The sequence below is a fragment of the Puntigrus tetrazona genome, unplaced genomic scaffold (genome assembly GCF_018831695.1).
Source record: "Puntigrus tetrazona isolate hp1 unplaced genomic scaffold, ASM1883169v1 S000000472, whole genome shotgun sequence".
In the NCBI taxonomy this organism is placed as follows: domain Eukaryota; kingdom Metazoa; phylum Chordata; class Actinopteri; order Cypriniformes; family Cyprinidae; genus Puntigrus; species Puntigrus tetrazona.
In genome coordinates, this window is record NW_025048114.1 from 758,148 (window position 1) to 783,733 (window position 25,586).

General features: G+C 39.2%; 3 protein-coding genes and 1 non-coding gene across 5 annotated transcripts; 1 reads left to right on the forward strand and 3 right to left on the reverse strand.

Moving 5' to 3' along the window:
- Positions 1 to 76: 76 nt before the first annotated feature.
- On the forward strand, positions 77 to 148 carry trnag-ucc. The gene has a single exon. It is a non-coding gene; the product is annotated as a tRNA-Gly (tRNA).
- A 115-nt stretch (positions 149 to 263) lies between these two features.
- Positions 264 to 4,932, reverse strand: ifi44g (interferon induced protein 44g). Of its 2 annotated transcripts, none has more exons than XM_043231918.1 (8): positions 4,828 to 4,932; positions 3,825 to 3,996; positions 3,688 to 3,736; positions 3,419 to 3,617; positions 2,634 to 2,792; positions 1,515 to 1,686; positions 890 to 990; positions 264 to 803 (listed from the first exon to the last, which is right to left on the reverse strand). In XM_043231918.1, the coding sequence occupies exons 2-8, from the start codon at positions 3,958 to 3,960 to the stop codon at positions 636 to 638; spliced, it is 984 nt and encodes a 327-aa protein (XP_043087853.1). In that variant the 5' UTR covers positions 3,961 to 3,996; positions 4,828 to 4,932; the 3' UTR covers positions 264 to 635. The 2 variants fall into 2 exon arrangements, 1 of the variants encoding a protein (XP_043087853.1); XR_006248710.1 differs by having other exon boundaries at positions 786 to 803; positions 1,214 to 1,686.
- Positions 4,933 to 5,327: 395 nt separating this feature from the next.
- Positions 5,328 to 22,267, reverse strand: map1sa (microtubule-associated protein 1Sa). The gene is made up of 7 exons (XM_043231955.1): positions 22,049 to 22,267; positions 18,908 to 19,009; positions 12,991 to 13,073; positions 11,854 to 11,994; positions 8,150 to 11,372; positions 6,933 to 7,147; positions 5,328 to 6,787 (listed from the first exon to the last, which is right to left on the reverse strand). The coding sequence occupies exons 1-7, from the start codon at positions 22,203 to 22,205 to the stop codon at positions 6,632 to 6,634; spliced, it is 4,077 nt and encodes a 1,358-aa protein (XP_043087890.1). The 5' UTR covers positions 22,206 to 22,267; the 3' UTR covers positions 5,328 to 6,631.
- Positions 22,268 to 23,454: 1,187 nt separating this feature from the next.
- cart1 (cocaine- and amphetamine-regulated transcript 1) lies at positions 23,455 to 25,482 on the reverse strand. Its single transcript, XM_043231977.1, has 3 exons — positions 24,475 to 25,482; positions 24,302 to 24,385; positions 23,455 to 23,698 (listed from the first exon to the last, which is right to left on the reverse strand). Exons 1-3 carry the CDS (start codon positions 24,601 to 24,603, stop codon positions 23,591 to 23,593), a joined length of 321 nt encoding a protein of 106 aa, XP_043087912.1. The 5' UTR covers positions 24,604 to 25,482; the 3' UTR covers positions 23,455 to 23,590.
- Positions 25,483 to 25,586: the final 104 nt, after the last annotated feature.

The following is a 25,586-nucleotide window of genomic DNA, read 5'->3' on the forward strand; positions in this document are numbered from 1 at the left end:
TTATTATTATTATTACTGTATTAAGTTTTTGATTCTAAGTATGTGAGACCCTTCCTGAGCCGAAGCTAGCACGCAAGCGTTGGTGGTATAGTGGTGAGCATAGCTGCCTTCCAAGCAGTTGACCCGGGTTCGATTCCCGGCCAACGCAGCACTTTTTTTTCCCCTTTCTGTTTCACGTAACTTAAAAACTACTAACGCTAAGAACTATTTTTGTGGCCAATAAATGAACAAAAAACATGACAGCCGATAAAAGACAAATAATGTGGATGTAAAGTTTGAGCGAAGACGTGCCAAACTTAAGTTAAAGCAAATCTTTAATGAAAAACGTTTGTGTACAAAGGCACAAAGGTCTTTTTATACAAGAGCTGTTATATAAAAAAATAGCAAACCACCACAAAACCTTAGCAAAGAATTACAAGCTTTGGCGTCATCGTTATTTCATCGGACAAAACTGAGATGAACTCATTTTGGGCACTTCTGTATTTGTAACGCAAATGCTTTTTCCTCCAGAGTTTAGCTCCAGCTCTTATCAAACCGCAAAAGATGATCGAGGTCTTTAGGATCACTAAAAACTGGTAAGTTTGATCAAGACCGGAGCGAAACTCAAGCGGCCAAGCGGATCTGGAGAAGAACCTTTAATCGCTGCTGTCTTGAAAGTACAGATTCACATATTGTAAGATGTGATCGACGGCTTTGAGCAGCAGAATATCAGTGTTTTCATCCAGGTCCAGCTCTGAGGAGTAGTTCTTCACCGGGACGATGTAGGAGGTGGCCATTCCCAGCAGCTCTGCGGCCTTCGCCATCTAGAGACATCAGTAAAGACGCAACCAATCATGTGACGCTCAAACAGCAGCAAAGTGAAGCATTCAGATGAACGATCGTGACATACCGCCTGCTGAATGGCTCTGCTCTTGTAAACCTTGGAGATGTCATTTTTGGTGGAGTTACAAACCTGGTCCACATGGGTCAGCAACGCCACTTGGTGTACACCTGCAGTTCAGGCGATGATATTTAGTCGTTAACACTTCTAGTTTTTTAATAATGAAGCATAGAGTATGAAACATGACTAAAATGGGTTATTTAATATAATGGGTTAGGTCACCCCAAAATGAACATTGTATTATCAATTAGTCACACTCATGTCGTAAGACCTTTGTTCGTCTTTTGAACACAAATTAAGATATTTTTTAATGAACTCTGAGAGCTATCTGACCCTCCATAGATCCAAACGATCCAGGTCCAGAAACGTAGGAAATACATCGGTAAAACAGGATGTGACATCAGTGGCTCAACTTTGTAACGCTGGAAGACGTAACTCAGGGGAGAAGAATGGTGCAGGAATTGTTATTTTTGTTGCGCAAAAAACATGTCACGTGGACTTTTCTACGTTTCTGGATCAATTTTTTTTACAAATGTTCTTTTATTTTTGTTAAGCCCGTTTTTTGTTCGGCGTGAGAACGCATTCTTCGGAAGTAAATGCGGCACATACGACCGGTTCGACAAACTCGACTCACCTAAGTTGCTGATGTGTTCTCTTAACTGTTGGAAAGTCGCACCAAAGCTTTTGGCGTATGAACTGACTTTTGAACCATCGATTACAAACACCACACAGTGTACTTTGTCATTAATGCTCGGTTTCCTTACGAAGCCCACGGTCTCTGCTCCAATCGATTGCTCGGGACTAAACTATAAAAACAAAGCAATATTTTACCAATAACGGTACTGTTGACTACACACGGTAAAAAATACTTGTAATTTTACTGAATAGATTGTAATGTTGTACAGTGCCGTAAATATATATACCATGAAAAATTTAATTTTTATTACCAAATAATTTACAGTAAAAATTAAAACTTCATTACCCCAAGAAGGAAATGTAATTTCTGCTCGCTAAACTATTGTGACAGTTTTAAATAAAGGAATTAAATGTTTCTTTAATTGATATGTGCTATTTCACATTTTATGGTACTAATTAATTCACAGCTTTTCAAACTGGGTCGAGGGTGTTTTATGTTCACATAAATTTAATAGCTTTTAATTACGCTTTCTAGCTCAGAAATTTTCTAAATATTAATTAAAATAATAAAAAAAAGGGTTAATCTCCGATAAGACAGTTTAAAAAGACTCATATTCATAAAGAGATCTTACAATTGTGCCACTTGTGTAATTACGGTGATTATCTGTTCGTTTAAAAATACATAGCAGACCTAAATAAGTAAAGTACACTGAAATATTAATATGATACAATTTAATAATATATACATTCATGAGCTATAAAATGTTCAGGCCCTTAACACCAAGGACAATAACTGCAATAACAACTATATTAGCAGCCACACCAACAGAGGACAACTACTAGTTTGAATTTTTTAATCTTTTGTTAATCGTCGTAGGACACTTTAAATCTCTATTAAGATAAAATATAATAAAAGTTCTAATAAAAATATCCATTTCGGAAACGATAGCATTCCTCTATGCCATTATTCTGGCGTAGACTTCCAGGTCATATGATTAGAATAATATTTTTGTATTTCAAATGTACCATTGTTTTATTGTTTATTGATTTGAAAGGCTTCAAACTCCGAAATTTTTACTGTGCATTTAAACGCACAAATGATCCAGCTCAAACGTACCTGGTGTCCCTCTGGAGCGTGTCCTTTAACGACGGACAGCGCATCGTGAAGAGTCAGCCCAGTGCTTTCTCCTTCACCTACACCCATCACGTCACACAGGACCAGAGCTGTGGGCTCGTCTGCAGTCTCTCCTGCTCCTCTGATGTTGTACGAGCGAAGCTGGGAACGAAAACAGAAGAAAACCAACAACAGCTTTCCACAAAAAGACTGCAAGATGCAGCTCGAGCCTCTCGACATGTGAAGAACGGAAGCCAATAAAACCTTCCAAAAAGCTTCTGGTCACGTTTACCTTTTTAGTGAAGCTGGCGGAGGATGAAGAGTTTGATCCAGAAACGTAGAAAATACATCGGTGAAACAGTCCACGTGACATGTTTTTTGCGCAACAAAAATAACAATTCCTGCACCATTCTTCTCCCCTGAGTTACGTCTTCCAGCGTTACAAAGCATACGCACGTTTTCCCCTTAATGTAAACAACCCCAGATTACGAACGTAAACAATGATAATTACGTCAAATATGCCGGTAAATAATCTCCAAAATGGCGTAACTCGTCGGAGAAGAATGGTTGGGAACATTATGTTATTTTAGTTTTATTTGCACAAAAGAAGTTTTCTCGTAGCGTTGTGAAACTGAAGTTGAGCCACTGATGTCACATCCTGTTTTACCGATGTATTTCCTACGTTTCTGGACCTGGATCGTTTCTCAGATTTAAAAAAATATCTTAATTTGTGTTCAGAAGATGATAATAATAAAACCTTCCAAAAAACGGCTTCTGGTCGCGTTTACCTTTTTAGTGAAGCTGGCGGAGGATGAAGAGCCCACCATGGCTCTGTTGATGACCCGTCCGGAGAAGACCGACTGGACAGAGCTGATGAAGCTGGACTTTCCAGCACCGACCGGACCAACCAGCAGCACTCTGGCTTCAGTAACAGTCTCGCTGGCCGGTTTAAATGACCTGATAGACTCCGTCAGAGTCTGTCTCACACTGAACGCACAGAGCAAGTCGGCGTTAAAGGCATTCGATACCGGGATGTTATAAAAATCCAGATACTTACTCCTCACGCCACTCCATATTTCTCCAGTCCTTTTCCAGCAACGATAAGGCTTGTGTTACAAAGTGAAATGCACAGTTTTAAAGTGGGCATTGAGTTTATTAAGCATTTGCGAGGTCGTTTGAATACGCGTATCATACCTCCGAGAGTAAACAGAGGTGGAGCTGCGGTTACGTCTTCAGGTTTGCCGGCAGCATTGGTGCTGACCGCTGCAGCGGCGCCGAGTGGCTCTGGTTTGACATTACCTGAGGAGCCGAAACTGAATCTTTGATTCATTCTTGATCAGAGAAGGGAATGTTTGCGGGAATGCGTCTAGAATCAAAGGAAATCAAAGATAGGACAATACAAGATTACTCAGTGTATAAAAAAACTGTTTTGTGTATATACTGCAAGTGTGACTACGGACTACAGAACCACGAGGTTCTGTGTTTTTGAGTAGATTTATGCATCATGAAGAGAATAAATATGCTTCCTGTTCTCTTCCCAATTTAATAAAGCAAACAAAAACGGCCTACATTTAGTAATCATTTATAGGCTACTGATGCTTTTTTAATCAAATGTTGGAGTTAAGCGTGTAAGAATATAAAATATATATATATATAAAATTAAAACCTGACTATTATATAATACCACTGTGGGTCGAAATATGGCCAGTTAGCAACTTTTTACAAGGTCTATCTACAAAGTTAATGTATTGTTTGGAAAAAATAGCATCTCGTTATAATGAGAAATTGAAAAAAGCTGTTGAAAAAACCCCAGCAACCATCTTGACCGGCAAAAGACCATCTTAAAAGCTTCAAAACAAACCTAACCAGCACGTAACAGGGAGTATGTCGTTTTTACGACTAAGTAATGTTACGACATTCAAGAAAACGTGTCGTTTTACATAATATGTGCCGTTTTAACGACAGAGGGTCGTTACGAGAATATAGTTTACACAGTAAAAGACCTCGTTATTGTTACATAATGGAGAAAAAGTATGTTCAACAGCAGTTAATGCACCCCTGTAGGATGCAATCTCTCTCAAACTTAGTCGTTTAGTAGCGTTTTACAGGAGATACATCTGGTACCGTGATATTTGTGCGACGAACACGGTTATTCAGGTAACGTTAACTGAAAAACGTTAAATGAAAACATACTCACAGCACTGACATGAAACAGAGCCGAGGAACAAAGTGAGAGGTTTCAATACTAAGAAAACGAAACTGTTGTGTATGTAATATCTGGCCAGTAGAGGGCTGCCTTTTCATAGATTATTATTATTATTATTATTATGAAAGGACAAGCTAATATAACTCAACAACCCAAGATACTGAGGAAAAAAGCATTTCAATGTGTTATTTTTATTAGTAGATTGGCATGGTATATCGTTCCTGAAGAGGATTCTACTGCTGCTTAGTGAAATGGTTTGGGTGGATTGATATAATTCAACACTGACACGTCCAATCAGATTTCATTATTTGGTTTTTGATCAATATTGTTTCGCTTAAGCCTTCATCTGAGTCAAAGAAAACTCTAATCAAATAATGAACTTTAATTCACGTATATATATATAGCTGCAGGCGTGGTAGTGGATTTGAGGTTATACAAATTAATACGCATTTTTTTCGAAGAGCCACTGCAAAAAAACACAGTACTTTCACTCTTAATTTATCAATTTTATTCAACATTTGAAAATAAGCTTACATTTTGGAATTCAGTACTGAAACATTTAAGCCGGTTAGTGACATTTAACACATCTGCGGTGATATTTTATTTTTGGCTGGTTTCTCTTTATATAAAAAAAAAAAAAAACTTAAACAGCACTTGTACCTCAAGAAATAATTTTGTCGGCTCGTGAAAAAAAATAAAATAAAAGTGCAATTGAAAACGCAAAGCATTAACGGCTTTATAAAGTCCAAACAAATAAGAAAATGTTTTTATGGTGATGTCTCCACGTGATCGTGATTAAACATTTGATTTTTCAGAAAGTATAGCAGCCATTGCTGTGACAGCGTACACATTTGGTTGAGCTTGTCTAAATGACATTCAATAAAAATCAGAGAAGCGAGGTGATCAGCATAAAGCATTCATAACTCCAATTAAGCGTCATGAATGTTGGTTGCTTTAGTGTTTGTTGATGATGGCAAGAACATTAAGGCATTCAGCTTTGTACACATAATATGTCTCTACCAAAAGAAGCCAAGTGGGACAAAAAGAAAAGGCAAAGACTGTAATATTCTTCACTCTTAATAAATGCAGAATTAAAAAGTTTCTTGGCTTTCTCTACATATATTTTCATATATGCTTCACAAAAAATACTTTGCTACATAGTGTTCACACAAAATCGTCTGACGCATTAAAATGTTGTGAAACCACACTTTCCACCGAATGTTTTAATCTGGAAATGCATTGGTAAAAATTGCTGTATTAGAGAAGTCTATCTAGACGATCAGTGTCTGTGACAAGGGTGGTGCAATTATGGTAAACAAAACATTTTAATTGCCCTCATTTTCTACCTAAAAGAAAACATACTTGATAAAGGTTGCACTGAATACATTTGCTGTTTACAAACATATCAGATGTTAACCTGCATGTCTGACTCTGCCATAGTTATCCAAGGGGCATCTAAACTGTGCAAAATGTAATAAAGATATGGTTAAACTGTTCACATGAAACGTGGCCAACATGCTAGATAACCAACAAGATGCACTTAATAAAATAACAATGGCGCAACATTTAAAACCGCTAAAAATAGCCATAAAGAAAAGAAATGGCAACATCGTCTACTCTCTTTCGCACAGAATCCTAACATTTAATAATATCGATGTGTTAAGATTACAGATAAGTCATTCCTGATGAACGGAACTGCTGCTCAAGATAAAACGTGGGATACCGAGAGACAACATTTTGAAAGTGAACAGAAGTGCTCTAGTGACAGGCAGGGGGCGTGGTTCTTCGGGTGTCTTTAAAACTCCACTTTGCATGCTGGGAAGGTCTCGTCCTGCATGGCCACGGTGCTGTTGCTACCAAGGACGGTGATCGCTAGATCTTTCTGCCGCTCGTGGGTCTCCTGGTACCAGCTGTGCATAGTCAGCGAATCAAACGTGGGGATTAGAGTCACCTGTAGGTGAATGGGAAAGATATTGAACAAGTATTAATCGGTGAACTGGTCAAATCTGTTGTATGCATGATCTGACGTATTGAGTGCGAGTTTTTCATTTTTGCGCTTTGAGCTTGGGAAAGGTAATATAAACAAATCTAGTTACCTGAACATCCGGCCAAGACGCTTTGCCCTCTAAAAGAGAGTCGAGAATAGATCTCATGACTGTTTCCTTGTGCGGCTCATCTCCACTAATTATATAGCAGGACGAGCGGAGGCGCCGGAAAAACTCCACATCGACTGTGGAAGCTGCTGAGCCAGAGGGCAAATATGCCAAATCCAAACAAATGGGTACTGAACTTGAATTTGCACCGACAGAACCTGCAAAGGAAAGCAATAACATTATGCAAAATTGGACTTCAAAGCAGATTTATTGATCTCTGTCTATTCATCCATTCCAATATAAATGGAAAACTTTGGGCCTTTCCGTTTTTCTAAACGCTACATAAAATGTTTTGCCGCTATTCATTGGAGCTGGTTGGTCTGATTCAAGTTTTAGGATTCTTATTATTACAGATGTTCCCTTAACACCAGTGAACTAACAAATGGACAAGTCACTGGTAGGCATTGACCAAGCTGATTGTCTCAAAGGCAGTTGCTGTCTTTTGTAAACTGTGACTACTGTAGCAATAGAGCTTTTAAGGGAATGAATTTAGGCCTTGTTCAGACTGACAGTCCAAATCCTATTTTTAGCACATATTCGATCATATTTTGCAAGTGTGAAAGGCAGAATTGCAAAGGCTTGTTTAAAGCTGCATTCCTGCTCAAATCACATTTCTGGAAATCTGTTTCAGTCTGACCGCTCTCAGTGAAATTTGCATAGCACTATGCAAGAGATGTAGAAAACAAGCAAAATGTCTTGGTTGTGTTTTTTCTAAGAGGAAAGTCTTGAGGAAAAAATTAATATACTGCTGGTCTACATACTGTGCATTCCAGCTTCCAATGTTTACCTACTGCCACAAGACATAATAATCCATCTTTCATGTTGTAAATAATACATCTGTTACAACCCAGTTGCTGTTGTTACCAACCAATGCAAAAATTGCATCTAAACAGTTCTGCTACAGAACGAGCAGTCAATTAGATCAGAATTCAAGTAGACAAACAAATAATTTGACATGGGCTGACAGTGTAAGCATAGCTTTGGAGATGCAACCTATTAGAAAATCTTAACATGTTAAAATCCTGTCAGAAATACTGTGCCTTGGAGTTTGCTCAGTTTAATTTTCGTCTCCAATATTAGGCCTCAGTACATGACTAGGTGAATATCCTAACCAATCCTCAACAAGGCAAATATTTCTATAAGAAGCAGTGAGCACTTACCAGATAAGGACTTTGAAGGCACTGCTCTAGATCCGCTGACAGCATTGCGGGATGCAGGCCTGGTGTCCATACTGGAAGTTGGCCGAATAGTTCCACTGGCAGACACCGGAGCACCAGTCTTTGTCTTCCCACTCTGTGTTACGATGTTTGCAGATGCAGTCCTTGTGGACACAGGAGCTGTTTTTTTGGTCTTTGATGTCACATTCTTGGACCTACCCTGACCATCAGCCTCTGGGTCAGCCATGCAGGCACCGGGCTGGGGTGGCAGTGGTGGTAAGTCCTTCATTGGGGCAGGTGGAGGGTCTTCAGAGACATGCTGGGAATTGTTGTGTACCGAATGACTGCTAGGATGGTCGTGAGGGTGGTTGGGTGGAAAGATGTCACTATCAGAGTCCAAGTCTTCCGTAATGGAGGGGCATTCTTCTGTGGCTGGTGGCACATCAGAATCAGAAACCGAAACGAGAGAGACACTGACAGAAGACGTTGTCTCCTGACCTTCCAGAGACTGATGATCGCTATTGCTGCATTGGTGGGGCAGTCTACCAGGCTCCACAGAGAGGTCAGGACTAGAGGCAGCGACCTCCGAGGACAGTCCCTGTTGGTTTTCTGGAGATTTGTGATGCTTAAACTCACAAGGTGAAACCAAACATAAATCAACATCATGTGGAAGGATGTCAATCTGCGGTCCAAACAGGTGATTCTCAGATTCGTCATATGTGTGGTGACTATTATGAGATGTTTTTAAAGGTAAAGACATATCTGTTTTGGGGTCACGGTCTGGTAAATGTCCATTAGTATAGGCTAAGCTTCCCATCTCTTCTTGTGAATGACAAACAGGCACTTGTTCAAAGGAAACTGATAAGGAATCATCTACTTCAGTGGAGTGTGGAGAGCCAACTTCCGCAGGAAAGGAAGTGATGCTGGGAGAGCCATCAGGAAGAGTATCTTTAAGAGAGGTCGAGGAGAGAAAGCTTGATTGTCTATCTTGTGATGATATGGAGCTATTTTCTATATTACTTTTTGAACAACTTGCCATTGGGTTCTTGCAGACTTGCTGAATGTCTTCAAAACCAAGACCAGTGTTCCTGAGACCTACTTTGCAATTTTCCCCAGAGACCTGAGAAGAACTGTCAGGAGATTGTGGGCAATGCCCTGAACTGTTCTTTCCAGAATGTGTGGGGGAAACTAACTCAAGGGTTTTTTCATCTGAGCTTGTACATACATCGTCTTTGAGGCATCCATCAAGCTCTGTTGGCGTGATATCAAAATTAACACTTTTCTCACTCTTTGGAGTCTTTGTAAGTGGGGAGGGAAGTCCAAGAGCACTGTTCGCGCTAGGTGCTCCATCCATACTGCGAAACTTCTCTGGACTTTCATCAGCACCTGTTGTAGATCCATTTACCTGCTTGCCATTGTTGCCAGAAGCACATTCAGTTCTTGAGCTCAAAGGGTTGCCTTCAACATCCTGCAATGGCCCATGTTCATTCTCAATAACCAACTTTTCCATCTGAGCAGTAATGTCCTCAGGTGTAGATGTCTTTGACCGCTCTGCACTTGAGACTTTCAGACTGTCAGGCTCCTTTTTGTCTGGCTTTGACTTCCCTTTGGTTAAAGAATCCTTTTTATGGACGATCAAGTCTTTCTTTAGCGAGCCATTCTTACCCATTGACTTTCTAGACTCTGCATTACCTGGCAAATTTCCAGCTGCTTTCTTAACATCTTTGACCAGACTTTTGGTAGTTTTTTTGTCTTCTGGTTTGACCTCTTTCTTGATCTCCTTTTTCAGCTCGGGCTTAATATCTTTCTTGGGCTTTGCACCAAGATCTTTTTTTAAGGGTTCTTTCTTTTTCTCAACATTCTCATCTTTCTTTGCCATACTTGGAGGTGGTCTTTCCTCTTTCTTTCTAACTTCCTTTTTCTCATCTTTAGCAGGTTCTTTCTTAGAGACTTGCTTTTCAGGCTTAGTTCTTTGTTTCACATCATCTTTTGGCTTTGCTTTTTCCTCACTCTCTTTTCCTTCTTTTGGAACAGTGTCATTAGCGGGTTTAGTCTTTGTTTTAGTGTCTAGCTTTTTCAAATCTACTTTGCTTACTTTGTCTTTGAGTGAGGCACTACCAGGTCGAGATTCTTTGGAAATACTCTTAAGGCTTTCCTTGCTCCCGGCATGCTTTGGCTGTTTGTCCAATTTTGATACCTCAAGGTCTTTCAAACTAACTACTGGGTGTTTGAGGAACTCTAGATGCTTTAGTCTTTCTAAACCTTCAAAGATCTTGGATTCTGGAGTGCACCCAGGAAACAGAACTCGAACAATCTTCTCTCGAGGATTAGCTGGATGCCATACCAACAGTGCACATATGGACACCATGCACTCTAATGGGATTTCAGGGGTTTTTATATTTGGAGTGCTGCCAGGCCAAGTTTGCAAGAACGTTTCAAGTTCTTTGCTACCTTTGACTGGATTGAGAACATAAAGATCTAGTCGACCTACACCCATCTTTTGGAAAAGAATTACCGGTTCAACAGTTGGCCCAGCAGAGCGACTGATCTGTTCTGGGAAAATTGACAACCTTTCTAAATGCTGTAATGTTAGAGAAGCCTGATCACAAGTTCGAAGGACCCTAGAGTCACTTTGCAATTTTTTGAGTCTTTCTGAGGCATTGAAAAATACAACCCCTATTTCTGGAGATATCAGATTCCTCTGCCAGTCTTCATTGCTCTGTGATCCAGCAGACTCTTCTTCGTGTTCAGCCACTTTTCTGTTAAGGAGGCTGTTTATACCAGGTAGATTATCCACTCCAACATGGGTAAGCAATACTGAGTCAACTCGGTCTAGATGTCTCACCAGTTTCCAAAAACAGGATCGAGAATCAGACCCCCCATTGACTAAGACGTTAAAACCATTCACAGCAAAAAAGGCACAGTCACCTCTTCCTCCTGGAAACACATAGCAGCAGGGACGGGACAGTTTTAGGAAGCCAACCGTACTGGGTGGCTCAAGTAAATCAAAAGGTGACAGTGGTTCAAGAGACTCTGACAGATACTCTGTAAACTCCTGAAGGCCCTCCATCTCTGGGAGCAATAATGGAGGGTTGGTTTTAATTTCTATATAATCTTGCAAATTATGCTTTTCTAACTGAGAATTTTTCCACATTCCAGATTCAGGACAGCTCAGAGTTAGGCTGGCTTTCTGAGTAGGGTCTGCAGAGCTCAAAAGATCTCCGATCTGTTTTTAAGAAAAAACAGTTGCTATTAGAAAACAGGATCCCACTTTATATTAGGAGGCCTTAACTATTACATACTTGCATTTAAATTAATCATTTGGTGCAATGCACTTATTGTGTGCATACATGTTTTTACATTGTACTTGGAATTGTTAAAAAAAAAAAAAACAAAACTAGGTATTACATCTGTAATTACATTTATAAATTACACTATAGACCCATTCTTTACACCTTAACCCGCCGTTAAACCATACCACCAAACCTGTCCATAACCTTACTTGTGTCCCACCTCAATAGCAACAGTACAATATAAACACAATTTTTTTTTTTTGATGCAAGTACACAGTAGTTAAGGCCACCTAATATAAAGTATGACTGAAACAGTATATTAATAACAATTGCAGTTAATTGTTTTTGAATAATAAATGATTACAATTACAACATTACAAAATCAAGAACTTGTTTGACAAATGCTGGACTGACCTCTTCATCTGTAAATATCTGGATAAAGTCATTTAGTGAAAAAGACCCTGTTTGTAACACAAGGTCTCCAGTCTCTTCAACACATCGCCCAGCAAGAATTAGCAGCTTGTGAAGAGACGTATCAGAAATAAGCCGACGGACCTACGTAGAATAAGACAAGCATTAAATTGTGCATGATTGTTAACAGTGACAAATCTTTCACATTAAACTATACAAACAAAATTAAGCCCCGAAATCATAACTTTAACTAAATGTATAGGCATTAATAGGACGACACTTGGTTGCTCTTCTGGATAGTAAAAAAAAATATCAAATACAAATATAATTTAAACAATGTGTCAACATATCTCTTTATGTACACAACCTATCATAAATGTCAGTCAAATAGCTTTCATACATTTATTATAAAAGTGGACCGAGAACATTGAAGTGCTGTGAACTGAGTGCATGTGTGTAATTGTATAGCAAAACCAATATTTCACAGTTTAAACAAACGGTAATCAAGGTACACAGTATAATTTACACCATAAAAGCAAATGTTAATTTGACTCTGATTTTAGGGTTGGGTACAACCCAAGAAGAGTACAAAGTTTACAAAGCAATACAAAGTTTTAAACATAATCTAAAATAGTGAATGCTAGAACTGGAAGGGATTTGAGAAAGCAATTTTTTTTTAAAAATGCAGTTTACCAGTATTTCAAATATATTTATTATACTGTATACGTCTCTAAAATGCCTGAGTTTCTCAACTGTCAGCTGTAATTTTTGTGAATCCTTACTAGTCTTGCAAATTGCAGAACGAGTCTGAAGGTGCGGCCACATTTAGCATTGCTCTGTGAAATTTCACGAGCAAATCCAGTCATACAAATAGGAATGTGTGCAATCAGGAGGGCAAAAAAAAAATGCAGATTTGCCACTGACAATGGGCTTTTTGCATGCTCCATTTTGCTGAAATTTACAGCAAGGTTGCAGCACATTAGTGGTATCTTAATGGAGTATTTTAATATCCCTTGAAAAAGATCAGTGTTGCTTAAATTTTGCACTGCCGACCATACTTAAATTCAAGCTGTCAGTTATGCTAAGTATGTGTGTTGTTATTAGCACGTTGCGATCTGCACAAAGCACTTCGACACTCACCTCCGAACAAACCAAATCATGAGATGGGTTCACTATCACCTGGGTCTCAAGCACATCCCCGTTGTGCTGCAGGGTCTTCTGGCCTGCAGACAGAGGCAAAGAGTGAGCACTATGACCATAAACCATGGGAAATTATTGTATATTTTAGCACGTAAACGTTGCACACAGCATAATGTAGCACCTGGAGGTAAAAATGTCCCATCACTGAATTATTCACCAAGACAACGGCAAAAATAGCGCAAAGACCACAAGATCAGAAGCTCGCATCATGCTGCTTCATACTGCTCTAGTCGAAAGAGTTTTTTCGACTTCCTCAAACTTTCATCATTCACGACAACAATATAATTTGGATGCAGTGGATTAGGAAGTGCAGGATGTTGAAGAGGCCACAAAACGGATGTTTAAGACTGGCTGCATGACATGTTCCTGTCTTCTCTAAAAACAATGAGCAAACGTAAGCTGAAGGTAATTCTAGCCTCTACTCTGTAGCAAGACTAGTTGAAAACACATCTCCTTCCTTCCTGTATGCAGGCACAGTGCTATGACAACATCTTTGCAGAGTTTAGCAATCAGAGAAGTTGAGAAATAATATCTAGGGCTACAGACCAACACACATGACCAAAGTCGTGCAGATTGTGGTAGCAGCACCTTTAAATTAAGTCAATATGAGTCACATTCATTAGTCAAAATACTGAAGAAATGCATGCAGGAAATGATACTAACTTTTTTAGAATTAATACATTCAAACAGAAGAAACACAAAACAGTACAGGAATTATATTATAACAAGAACCCCAGTAGGTCTATAGAACTTTGACATTTTGATTAATTTTCCATGAAAAGACAAGATTTGACATTGTCCCAGATGTCACCTGAGAAATTACATACGTTATATTTATGAAATAGTCATCACATTCAGTAGTATTAAGGGTAGCATGGCAGTATTTGATTTCAATTCAACCTCTAAAATACATACCATTACAGCATTTAGAAAGACAAGAACCCTGGATATACATTGTAGTTCATGCTGCATCAAAAATTGGGTACATATTCATAATGCTTATAGACCTAGCTTTTAGAATGAACACTTTTGAACACTTGACGTGAACGTGCCTTTTCATGATTTTATATATGTATCACTATTTTATATACCATCGCTATCTGAATACTTCTCTTGCAAATGAATAAATTACAGTTGCTCTGGAAAATGTGTCAAAAAAATCCGTCACCAAACATGAAACAAATTAGTTATTTTCATCTCAAAAAGTAGTCACATAAGCAGAACGTCCAACTAAATTTAGCAACACCAGCTTATCAAAATACCTGCGTTTTGCGTCAATAAACTTCTAATTTGCTGCTTTTTAGGTTAGTGGTTAAGTTTAGATATCAGGTATGACTAAGGATGTAGAATAAGGTCACGTACAATTTTGACATTTTGATCAACTTTCCATGAAAAGGCAAAATCTTGACTTTTCCAAGAGGTCACCTGAGAACCTCCAAGAACCTAATACATACATGCATAACATTTATGAAGCAGACATCACATTTAATAGCATTAAGGTTAGCGTGGCAGTATACGAATCCATAACTCAGCTAGAAATCAATGCCACGAAAACCGAATCAGCAGCACTTTTGTTGATGTACCACCATAATAAAACTCCACTGAAGCTTTCCTTATCCGCCTCCACCGTGCCTCAGATCTTATCAAACAGTAATTATGTGTGTGGCGGCCCTTCCCCTGCCACGCATTACAAACAACTGCAGCACAGACCGGCACATCTGCAGCTGAACACGGCATGAAATACAGCAGCGTATGGAAACAGAGCGCTACTCATGTTGTGTGCGGGACGCTGTCAAACGCACTGCAGGCTCTTGTACCGACACGAACCCGGCTGGTCCTGTTCTCTGGCGTTTGTGTAAATAGGGGTGAGGGGTTTAATCTGATCTATCTCAGGACATTCTGCTGGGACCAGCTGCTCTGACAAACACGGCTGAAACTATACCTTCATAGCAGTTAAACTAGTCCTGCTTGCTAACAAAAAAAGATGCTGCGTTTTTTTGTATTTGCTTTTTTAAAGGCAAATGCAGTGAAGCAGGACATGTGCAGACCGGCCACACGAAGACTGGAAAAAAACTCCCAAACTATAGATCGAGAAAAACTGTAAAACATCTAACCAGATATTTGAAGTCATTTTACAGTAAAATGCTGTTAATTGTACGGTTTACAGTGAGTGTATTTACAGTTTTTCTGTATTTTTGACGAAATTATTTTGGCAACCACAGCTTTATTAGAGAAGCTTAGCTACTTCTCTGGATATATGGCGTCACGTATGAATGAAACCGGCTTAGTGCTAGTTTTTTTTGTTTTATACAAGTATCGGTTCAGACACCGGTATCGAAGAAAACCAAACAATACCCAACCCTATTTAAAAGTGTGTCATTTTTACTACTAGTTTTTCAGGGAACATACATCTGTCGCATTATGTTTCTGTTGCTTAAAGATTGTTTGTTTGGATAAATCCAGAAAATACAACATAATGCACCGCAAAGCGTCAGGAGAAATGGTGAAGACGCACTGTTCTGGTGTTGGAAGACATAAGTGTTATTCATGCAAGTAAATAATTCAATATTTTTTAATTGTGGCTTTTTTTATTTGAATGACACTAATAACTATGTAGAGTAAAAATAAAATAATATATATATATATATATATATATATATATATATATATATATATATATATATATACACATATATATATACACACACACACACAAATGGTTACTGTAAGTCAGGTACAGTTTACAGTAATTACTTAACAGTGAGAACAGATTGATGTGGATCCAGAAACAGGATTTAGTGTATTTGGCTTTGGGTAAAAAAAGCTCACTTCCAAAATTTAGACAAAATCTGTCAAACTGCATGAACTCAGCGTAAGAGATGAAAAGACTCACCGATGTGGTCCAACACAGAGTTTTATCTTTTATTACATCACACAGACAGCACAGTGGACATAAACCAATTTCCAGGAACAGAAAGGAGAAAGCGCTTGACAGAGATCAGAGCGATCTGCCAGCGACATTCCTGAACAGCTGCTCAAAGATTAGTCAGGATTAGTCAGCATGTGTGCCTGGAAATGACTGGGGTGGTATACCTGTCACCATCAGCGGGAACTAAGCCTGCATGAACACACTGAGCGACAGATGCTGGCAGAGTGTGTACAAGGATGCACACACAGGAAGACAGGCACAGGGCCAAGACTAGACACCGGTGGGATGGGTCTAGCACATTTGATTATAGAGTTTAATAAAAACAGAAAAAAACTTGTATTATTTTTTTTTCTTAAAGGTTAAAATGGTCTAATTTTACCATGCCTGATCAACTGAATGCATAAAACTATTAGTTTAATAATTAATTTCTTTTTTAATTATTATTATTCTTTCAAATTAATCACAAAAAAATAAAAATCTAATGATGGTATATCACATTAACAATATAATTGTTTTAAAATGTAACTGGAAAAAATATATAGACATGGCCATGAATTCTGTTTGTTTGCTTGCTTTATTTTGTCTAGGTTAATAACTGAAAATAAAATAATAATACACATTTTTATTTATTTGTTTAATTGGGGTCTACTGTTTATTTCATTCATTATTAAATACAATTTTATTACACTTAAATCAAACACAATAAAATGCTTTTTTTGCCCTTTAATATTCACAGATGCAAAACTGTATCGCTCCAAAGTGTACAGCCCTACTTTTGATTTATTCAGTTAAATAACGACAATATTTTATTCAAGATTCGAGATTTTGATTTGAGTGTATGGAAGACATTTTCAGGTCATTTTAAATAAATGAATGAATTAAAAAGCTATAAGACTTATCTTTCATCTTTACTGAGACATTTTTCCCTGAATCATTTCATCCTGACTTTTCATCCAGCTTTTTATAATAAAATTGTAAATCTGGTTTTGTTCTTTTATAAACATAAAAATCCATACAAGTACAGATTGTGACCTGCAGTGACCCATAAAGTAAATATAAATGGACGTAAAAGCCTCGTTTTCCCAAACCCTGCTGTTTCAAAACAGGGCCTTCATTGTCCGAGACGAACCGAAACACTCCAAGCTTGAGCTCCCAGTGATTTTAAAAGCGCAAAAACATTAGTTCTTAAACAACACACAGAAAAGTGAGCGTGTCGCTGAAAGGCAGCGTTGTTCCGGGTCTTTGAGAGGACTCCTCTATGAGGCGACGCTCACGAAGAGAACAGTTTGAGCCCGAGGGGAAGTTCAGATCACGGAGTCTATTTCACATGGCGCTGTCAAGATAGCAACCAAACCTTATCCTATTCTTGTTTGTCATCTTACGGCCGTTTTTGAAGCAGTTAATTACCTTAAACTACATTTTGTGGTACGAACAAAGGCTTCACTTTTTGCAATCCACTTTAATTTGGCTCTTTAGCAAACACAGGCCACTACGGTAATCAACAGTTAATTGCTCACAGCCAGGACGGCAGCAGCAGCTGGTCGCTAAAAAAGAAAAGCCACTGCCGATTTAACCCTCATTGTAGGACCGTGCTTACAAGACGGATATTCTGACCTACTTCAGCAAAGCTGACAAGCAGGTGACCGCAAACTATAGCCACGCTTCACTAACACAAGCTAATTAACCTGTCACAGGATCTATTAATCCAGGATGTTTCTATGCGTTCCTAACAAGAACATAGATTGCAATGGTTGATGAAGCCAGAGAAGAATTAGCCGAGCCAATGACCAATCACACTCTGCATCAATATCACTGTTCCTTTGAGATAAATGAGAAGAATATACAAGGGGTCAACGGGGTCCTGAGGACTCGCTTGGGCAGCACGGGTTTAATATAAAGGATAAAGATGATTTGGGCCTCGAGAATTTCAGCTGTTCAATCAGCTGCCGGGGTTTTCTGCCCCACTCCAGCTTGAAGCCTGACTGGAAGAACTGCACTGGGCATTAAGGACTTGTTGCTAGGGAGAAATGGAAAGTTTTTGCAAAAGAACACAATCACTTTTCAATCAATCGCAAAAACCACCCAAGAAACTTTGGATTTACTTACAAGAACCTGACATTCTCCCCAAGAGCCTTACATTCACTCACAAAACAGTTGCATTCATGCCAAGAAACTGTGTTTACTTGCAAAAATTTTGTATTCCTCCTCAAAGATGCTTCGTTTACTCGCAAAACAAGAAACTTTACGTTTACTGGCGAAATTTTTGCATCGCCCCCAAGAAGATTTATGTTTACTCGCAAAACATTTGGGTTTCTCCGAGAAATGTTGCGTTTATTTGCAAAACAAGAAACTTTACGTTTACTCGAAAAACTCGCGTTTCCCCCCAAAAATTTAGTCTACTCGCAAAATAGTAGTGTTTCTCCAAGAAACACTACGTTTACTAGCAAAACCTTTCCATTGCCCCCAAAAATTAAGTTTACTTGCAAAACATTTGCGTTTCCCCAATAAACTTTATATTCATTAGCAAAATCTTTTGCATTTTCACGAAAACGTTACATTTCCTCCAAAAAAATGTTTTCCTATGATTTTTGAGTTCACGTGCATTTCCTTGCAAAACTTTGCATTCTCCCCCCAAAAATTTTTGTTGACTTGTAAAACGTTTGAGTTCTCTCACAGAAACTTGCCCAACATTGCTTTTCCCACCTAGAAACACTTCACGCTCACTTGAAGACTTGAAGTTTGCGTTTGAGAACAAAATCTTTATGTTCCTCCAACAAACGTCACGTTCGCTTACAGAAAATGTCGGTTTTGCTTGGCTTTCCTTTTAATTCTCTCAGATAAACATATAAATAAATCCCACACAGATCTCCTTCCAAAAAAAAACAACACACACAAGAGCAAACAGTTCATACATCGATTGATTCTTACCTTTGAGGTCTTCGGAGAAGAAAGCAGAGTGTCTTGAAATAAAAAGCTTGAGCTGTTCATCAATGTCGCAGGCGGTCAAGTCGACGTTCCAGGAGCGAATACCTACACAAAGATGGAAGTCAGACTCCAGTCAACACAAGCGAAAGCTCAATTATTCATGGCCCACATTCACTGAAGATACTGACATTGAGCACTTTCACTGACAGGTCCATGGGCAAAGAGACACGAGACTCTGACACGGACTGTATTTATAAACCTTGCGGTGAGATTTCTGTGTCTGTGGTGAAAGAAACGAGTACGTGAACCACCGCTTTCAGCGTTTTTGTGACAATACGAGACCAAGAAGAGCTCGGTTTTAAACGCATATTTTAGATCCAAAAAAGAGGTGACTCTCACTGTAAACTTGGTTCGAGTTTTGGTTCTCTGGACAGAAATAACGCAAAGACGGAGAGCGGGAGAAGTTATGCACAATTCAAAAGCGAACTGGAAAAAGCTTTTTCCCCCCGAGCCAAAATAAGGTGACCTCTTTCTACCACTGACTCACTTTAAAAGAACTCCACTGCTGTAATGACTGCATGTTTCTCCTCACGCAGCGCCCAAACTCTCAGCAGCAGTGGTGGACGCGTGCGATATATTTCCGAAAGCGGCCAGTGCGTTTTACTAGCTTTTGTATTTTCCACTAGTGCGGTCGGATAAACCTCTGACTAGTGATGCAGCGCGACAAAACACAGCCACGAGCCAAAGCTCAGGAAATAATCACAGTCTTATGGAATGTCTCTCTCCTTAGCATCCAGAAGTCCAATTTATTTTATTAAATCGGCTTGTTTAGATGACGCACCATTAATAACTCACAGATACTTTTCTATATTTATCTAAATGCTATCGTTTTAAAAATCTAGTTTAATTGGTGTATTTAATATATTTAAATTTAATATTAATAATTTAATGTTATATTAAATACATATGTAAGCATAATGATGCCAACCTCAAGTCTGTTAAAAAAATAAATAAAATGTATAATAATAATAATAAATAAATATTATATATATATATATATATATATATATACATTTAATATATAATATATATATATTATATAATATATTATATAAATATATAACATTTAATATTGTAACGACATAAATTGATAGTCTAATATTTTTTAAAAATCTTTAATGCATTTAGCTACATTTTAGTGGGTGTTTATGTGACACTGCATTTTACCCATACATTAAAATTTTTTGGGCTTGCAAATGCAAACTTTTAAAAATGTGTTTCAACGTGCAAGTTTTGACAATTTTACCATTAAATCTACATTTTATTACTAAATACATGATAAAATTAGCTATATGTATAAGAGCTTGGGGTGACAAATGAATAATACAACGTTTCAAGTTGTTTTGAATCGTCTTGACATTGTTATCAACCATACACGAATCATTTATTAAAACGATGCTCCCATTTTCTAGTGCAATCGTTTTCGCATAAACATACCCTTAGTAGCTACTTAGCGGACAAAACTTGACCGATTCAAACCCAATACTAGGGTAAATGTTTTGGCCTCAACACGAAAATTCCCAAAATTCGCCGTGAAAGCACGCCAAAATATGACCAAATCTGAACAAAACGGCTTGTTTCTATGTAACCTCTCCAACAACGCTAGCCATGTGTTAATACGCAAGTCCCTGTTTGGTCGCTAGCACGTTGATACGGCTCTCCTCAACGAGCCGCGTTTCATTACTTGCTTTTTATTTCATCGTTTTTTACGACCGCTGCGCACTTTTGTTTGCAGGCCGGTGCGTTTCAGTCGGACGAAGAAGCGAGGGCCAAAAAGGGCCAAAACCGACTGCGCCTCAACTCTACGAAAGAATTCCTTTCGATTTAAAGTTGCGTTTAAACCGGACGAAGTCGTACTCCAAGCACGACCGGTGAAGTGCAAGCCGCAGCGTCTGACCAGGAAGAGGAGGAAGAGGAGGAAGCGCCGGCGACGGTCGCAAAGAGGATGTGTGCGGATCGGTCACACGGCCCTTGAGTACAGATAAAGAGAGCGAGAATCAAAGGAAAGCGACTACAGCACACACAATCATCTCTAAACCCCCAAACAGGGGTGGAAGGCCAGTTTTCTTTCAATAAAATATTTTAAAGACGCACTTTGACCCAGCCAGCACAATGAGGAAGAAGAGTCTGCGAACGCAAGTCTGGCTATATATATATACAGTCTAACTGAAGCAAGAACTGCTTCGTTTTCAGGGACTTTCAACAGAGAAAACAAGCCAGCGACGCATACCCGCGAACGCTCTTATCTTTCTTTTATGAGAGGGTGCGTTCAGATTGCAGGATTGCGGGCTGGGAGAGATTTCGAGCAGACCGTCTGAACGGGGAAGTCACGTCGGCTCAGCCATGCTGAAGTAAATGAGCTCCATTATTTATGTCCTGCAGAGCAGGCTGGGTCTCTTTATGTGCTCGGGGATCCAGGGGCCGAGAATCTCGAAACACCGAAAAAACCAATACCATTACTCGCACCTTAGACAGACCTCTTACAAGCAGAGGCAAGGCTCTCCGCATCGACTCGTTAGTTAACGAAACTTTAAAGAACTTCCTCGTGTTGGTTGGCGACGCCACACGGGTTTGGAAAGGCCCCGTTTAACAGCAGATATCCGCACTCTGCGGGGCATTCGTCTCCTTTTAGTTCCCACTCAGCTGACGAAATGAAAGGAGGTCAAGGTCACATGAACAAAAGAGAGTCTCTGGAGTTGATATTTGGTTACATTCATGCCATGTGACAGCTTTCAGGGCTAATTCTGCATACCATCCACTCATCAGGCGTTTATATCAGCTGCTTAACAAGTCTTAAACTACACTTTAAACAGGAAAAACAACTATAGTTGTCTATTTCGATGCAAATAAATATATAAATAAATAATTATTATTATTATTATTATTATTATTATTGTTGTTGTTAAAAGTCCAGCATGATGAGGTACTAAAAAAAAGCCGTGGTTTACTAAAAAAAAAAACCAAAAGAAAAGTCGTTCCGTTGTTTTCAGCGCTTTTTCTCTCTTCTTGATGTAAAGTGATGGGCGAGGGACGCGCGCGCTGGCTCTCATTCAATCATCCTCTCACAGCGACACCAAACTTTACCTCTTTCGATCTCCGACACCAGCAGGTCCACAAATCCAGCGGGACCGGGCTGCCCGACGATGACCAGCAGGGAGTGCTTGCCGCGGCAGAGAGCCGGTCGGGCGCTTCGGCTGGAGTCCTCCATGCTCGCCAACTCGCCGATGTGGTCCGCCGCCATGTTGCAAAGTTTACGCAAATTCGCGAGCGACTCGCTCCTTCGACTCGGTTCCCTTCGACGAGCGCGCTGCGAGGGACGGACTGGAGAAACGCACGCATTTGTTTATTTATTTAAAAACATGTAGGGATGTTAAAAAAAAGATACTATTCTGACGTATAGGCTACCGAATGCAGTTTATGCGTCATCTTTATTTACATAACGCTTGATATTAAAACGATGTAAAACGCTAGACTCGTGGGACTGTGGCAGCGATTCGAACTCGAAAGAACCGACTCTCTGAAATGAATCACTCGAACGAACCGACACTCCAAATGAATTGGACAACCCAGCGGTAGCGCAAGCGATGCTCTCAGGGAAACACCCACAATTTACATGACGTCATTTGTGTCCAGTCTATAAACAAATGGCACTCTGGTGTTTTTAGAAACTCATATTAACAAAAAAAAAACCCTGGGTGCATGAGAGAATGTTGTGCATGTTATTGTGCTTTTTTTATTTTAACAGTAACAATGGAAAAAACTATTAAGCCGTTATTTATGATGAAAATGACAGATGAAAACCAAAAAAAGACACTGAGTAGCCTGTTATTGATTTAATTATTCACGTAGCTATATAAATAAATAACTTTTTTAAATGGAAATGTTGAAAGATTAATATTTAATTCGCGAAGACAATTTAAAACTGGTTATTTCAAAATGTGGATCAAACAAAATAACAACAAAAAGTACATTAAGGCATCGTTTTAAATGCACGCACTATTTGTCCAAAAATAAATAGTCCTCCACGCATGTGTCACGTTGCATTTCTAAACATGTTTGCTTTTAATGAATGATAATTTAAAAATATGTAAAAGAACAAACATTAGGGCTACGTGTAGACTCCAAAGTGTTTGCTTTTCTGCTGGCATGCTGTCGTGTCAAGCAGCAAGTCGTATCTTATGAAAATATTTTTGAATATATGTGAATAAACCCATGCCTCAACGCATATGTGTACATGCGTTTAATTATTAATGTTTTATTATCTAGCCTAACTATTATTACTCTGCTGGCAGGAGCTGCATCTGATAAAAACATAGAATAGAGTCACTACTCTTCAAAGTGCTCTTTGACTCTCACTTATAGCTCTTATATGACACCAGACCCTTATTTAGCCTGGTTTCCTGGTCCCCTGTGGTGTGAAGCTCTGCCCCATCTAGTGGCCACCGAAGTCGTGAAGATCATCAGTAATCAGACTCTGAATAAAAATGGCGCTATATACAAAAATGCACGCATTTATTGGTATGTGCATTAATAAAACATGTTACAACTGATGGGAAACAACAAACATTTATGACAGTCCTCTGCAGGGAGAAGGAGACGCCGGATGGGACAGAGAGAGGCAGGTTTTCACAAACACTTGAGGATGGAGAAGCTGCAGGTGGTTCCTCCCGGACAGCTGCACAGCTTCCCGAAGCGAGCGCCTTTGCGAACCGCACACTGCTCACCTGCATCACACTGAACACAGCGTTTCACCCGACTTTATTACACAATGAAGTGCTGCTCGATGCGCTGTTCGATTTGTGGAACACCTCGTATAAACCTCGGTCGGCGTTCATGCTCTGCCTAGTTTTTATGTAGCCTCTTATCTTTCAAACGACACACGAATTTTGGAGCAAGAATGAAAATATTCCTAACGTTCGCTCGTCATTCGCTGGCATCCGTTGGAGGTTACGGTTAACCGTGTTGGAAACGATCGTACGCAATCGTAAAAATAACCGGCGTTTTAATCCAAATCTACAGAAGAACTGCTTTTAAAAGTGTAAAATGTATTCAAAGTGAATTGAAAATATTACACAGTTTTATTAGATTTTGCTATGCATTCAAAACCCAAAAGCAATGCACGTCGATATTTGATCTATTTATTAAGCAATTTATGATATAATAATAGCATTTTATCCTTTCTGGAACACAACTGTCAAACAAAACATCATTTTGTTAATAGTTCATCCGTTGCAGGATATGAATGAATGACCTAACTGCATTGCAATTGCTATTTTAATGATTGTATTTGTGTGTAGCGTACACTGCACCGGAGACGTAATGGCTGAACAGACTTACCGAGGGAACCCAGCCGAACTTCTTCTCTGCAGTGGGGATCTGTTTGTTTCTCAGTTTTTCAAGAACTTCTTGAAGAGCCTCAATCTGCAAGATAATGTTTTTCTCCTCAGTTAATTCATGCCGTGCTTCTAGAATGATTTGCAGAGTGTCTGAAGAAACGAGAGCTGCCTTACCAGTTCCTTCTCCTCTTGAGCCTTCATGTTATCTTCTGGCGAGCGGATCTCGAGAACATCGTCACAGCTAACCAGCAGCATCAAGACGGAGCAGGTTACGGTCAGAAGGAAGATCCGATCGCTAACCATTGTGGCTGGAAACGGGACTTGGTTTGAGACGGACGTCTAATGCGGGCGGCTCCTCTCAAGTAACAGAAGAAGGATCATCTCGAACGTTTATAAGCTCTCCGTGCAACGGCGCGAATCTGCTCTAAATGCATCAGCCTGAGATGTTGTAGATGTCAGGGGTCGTGACCCCGCAGCTCCTCCGAAGGCAGTGCAAACTAAATTCTAGCTCCGTACCCCCGAGAACGTCATCGTGATGATTCATACGCCTGACCCATGAACCTCAAACATCGAGCCACCGATGTACACCTAACCTCATCTTTGACTACAATTACCGACCGTTTTTATTTCCGGAGAAGATCATTTAATTACCGGAACAGTCTACGACAAGTAGCAGCCATTTTAAGGGACCGGGGTCAGTCGCGAACAATTGCTTTGATCAACCTATTTTTGTGTGTCATATGGGTAAGGTGTGAAAATGAATCATGCAGGATGTCACAGTGCTAATGGCAAAATAATGAACACCTCAGCATCGACTGATAAGTAATAATATCGTACCGACTTTAATACACAGGAGATCTTGTCTTTGAAATTCTTTAATGCAGTGGAATAATAAGCGAAGGAAATGAAAAAGAAGATACGCATTGTGTCATGAAGTATATTTTCAAACATAACAAAAATCTATAGAGTAGATATATATATATAAATTGATGGACCAATCGTTAAATCTAATCTTACCTCGCGTAATTAATAAAATGATGTTATCCCGTGATAACCGCGAAAAGTGCGGTCACAAAATGGTAGCTATTTTTTCGGTATGGCGATTTCTGAAGAAGCTCATAAGTCACTCATAAGTCAAGACAAAGCGTTTTTTTGCTTAAAATGTGTAGGGAGATATTTGACCCTTACGCGAAATGCACGATCGCGTGAAAATATTTTCTTCGCACAGTTCACTAAAAGGTAACCATAACTTGCAGTTCACGTGAGCTCTAGATCTGATCTTCCGT

Excerpts from the sequence above, each read along its gene's own strand:
- map1sa (XM_043231955.1), bottom strand. The coding sequence starts at position 22,205 with ATGGCGGCGGACCACATCGGCGAGTTGGCGAGCATGGAGGACTCCAGC. Across the intron at positions 13,074-18,907 it reads CTTCTCCGAAGACCTCAAAG|GCCAGAAGACCCTGCAGCAC; the intron begins GTAAGAATCAAT and ends CTCTGTCTGCAG. Across the intron at positions 11,373-11,853 it reads AGATATTTACAGATGAAGAG|ATCGGAGATCTTTTGAGCTC; the intron begins GTCAGTCCAGCA and ends TCTTAAAAACAG.
- cart1 (XM_043231977.1), bottom strand. The coding sequence starts at position 24,603 with ATGGTTAGCGATCGGATCTTCCTTCTGACCGTAACCTGCTCCGTCTTG. Across the intron at positions 24,386-24,474 it reads CTCAAGAGGAGAAGGAACTG|ATTGAGGCTCTTCAAGAAGT; the intron begins GTAAGGCAGCTC and ends ATTATCTTGCAG. Across the intron at positions 23,699-24,301 it reads AGTTCGGCTGGGTTCCCTCG|TGTGATGCAGGTGAGCAGTG; the intron begins GTAAGTCTGTTC and ends CGCTGTGTTCAG.
- ifi44g (XM_043231918.1), bottom strand. The coding sequence starts at position 3,960 with ATGAATCAAAGATTCAGTTTCGGCTCCTCAGGTAATGTCAAACCAGAG. Across the intron at positions 3,737-3,824 it reads ACCTCTGTTTACTCTCGGAG|CCTTATCGTTGCTGGAAAAG; the intron begins GTATGATACGCG and ends TTGTAACACAAG. Across the intron at positions 2,793-3,418 it reads CCGCCAGCTTCACTAAAAAG|CTTCGCTCGTACAACATCAG; the intron begins GTAAACGCGACC and ends TTTCGTTCCCAG.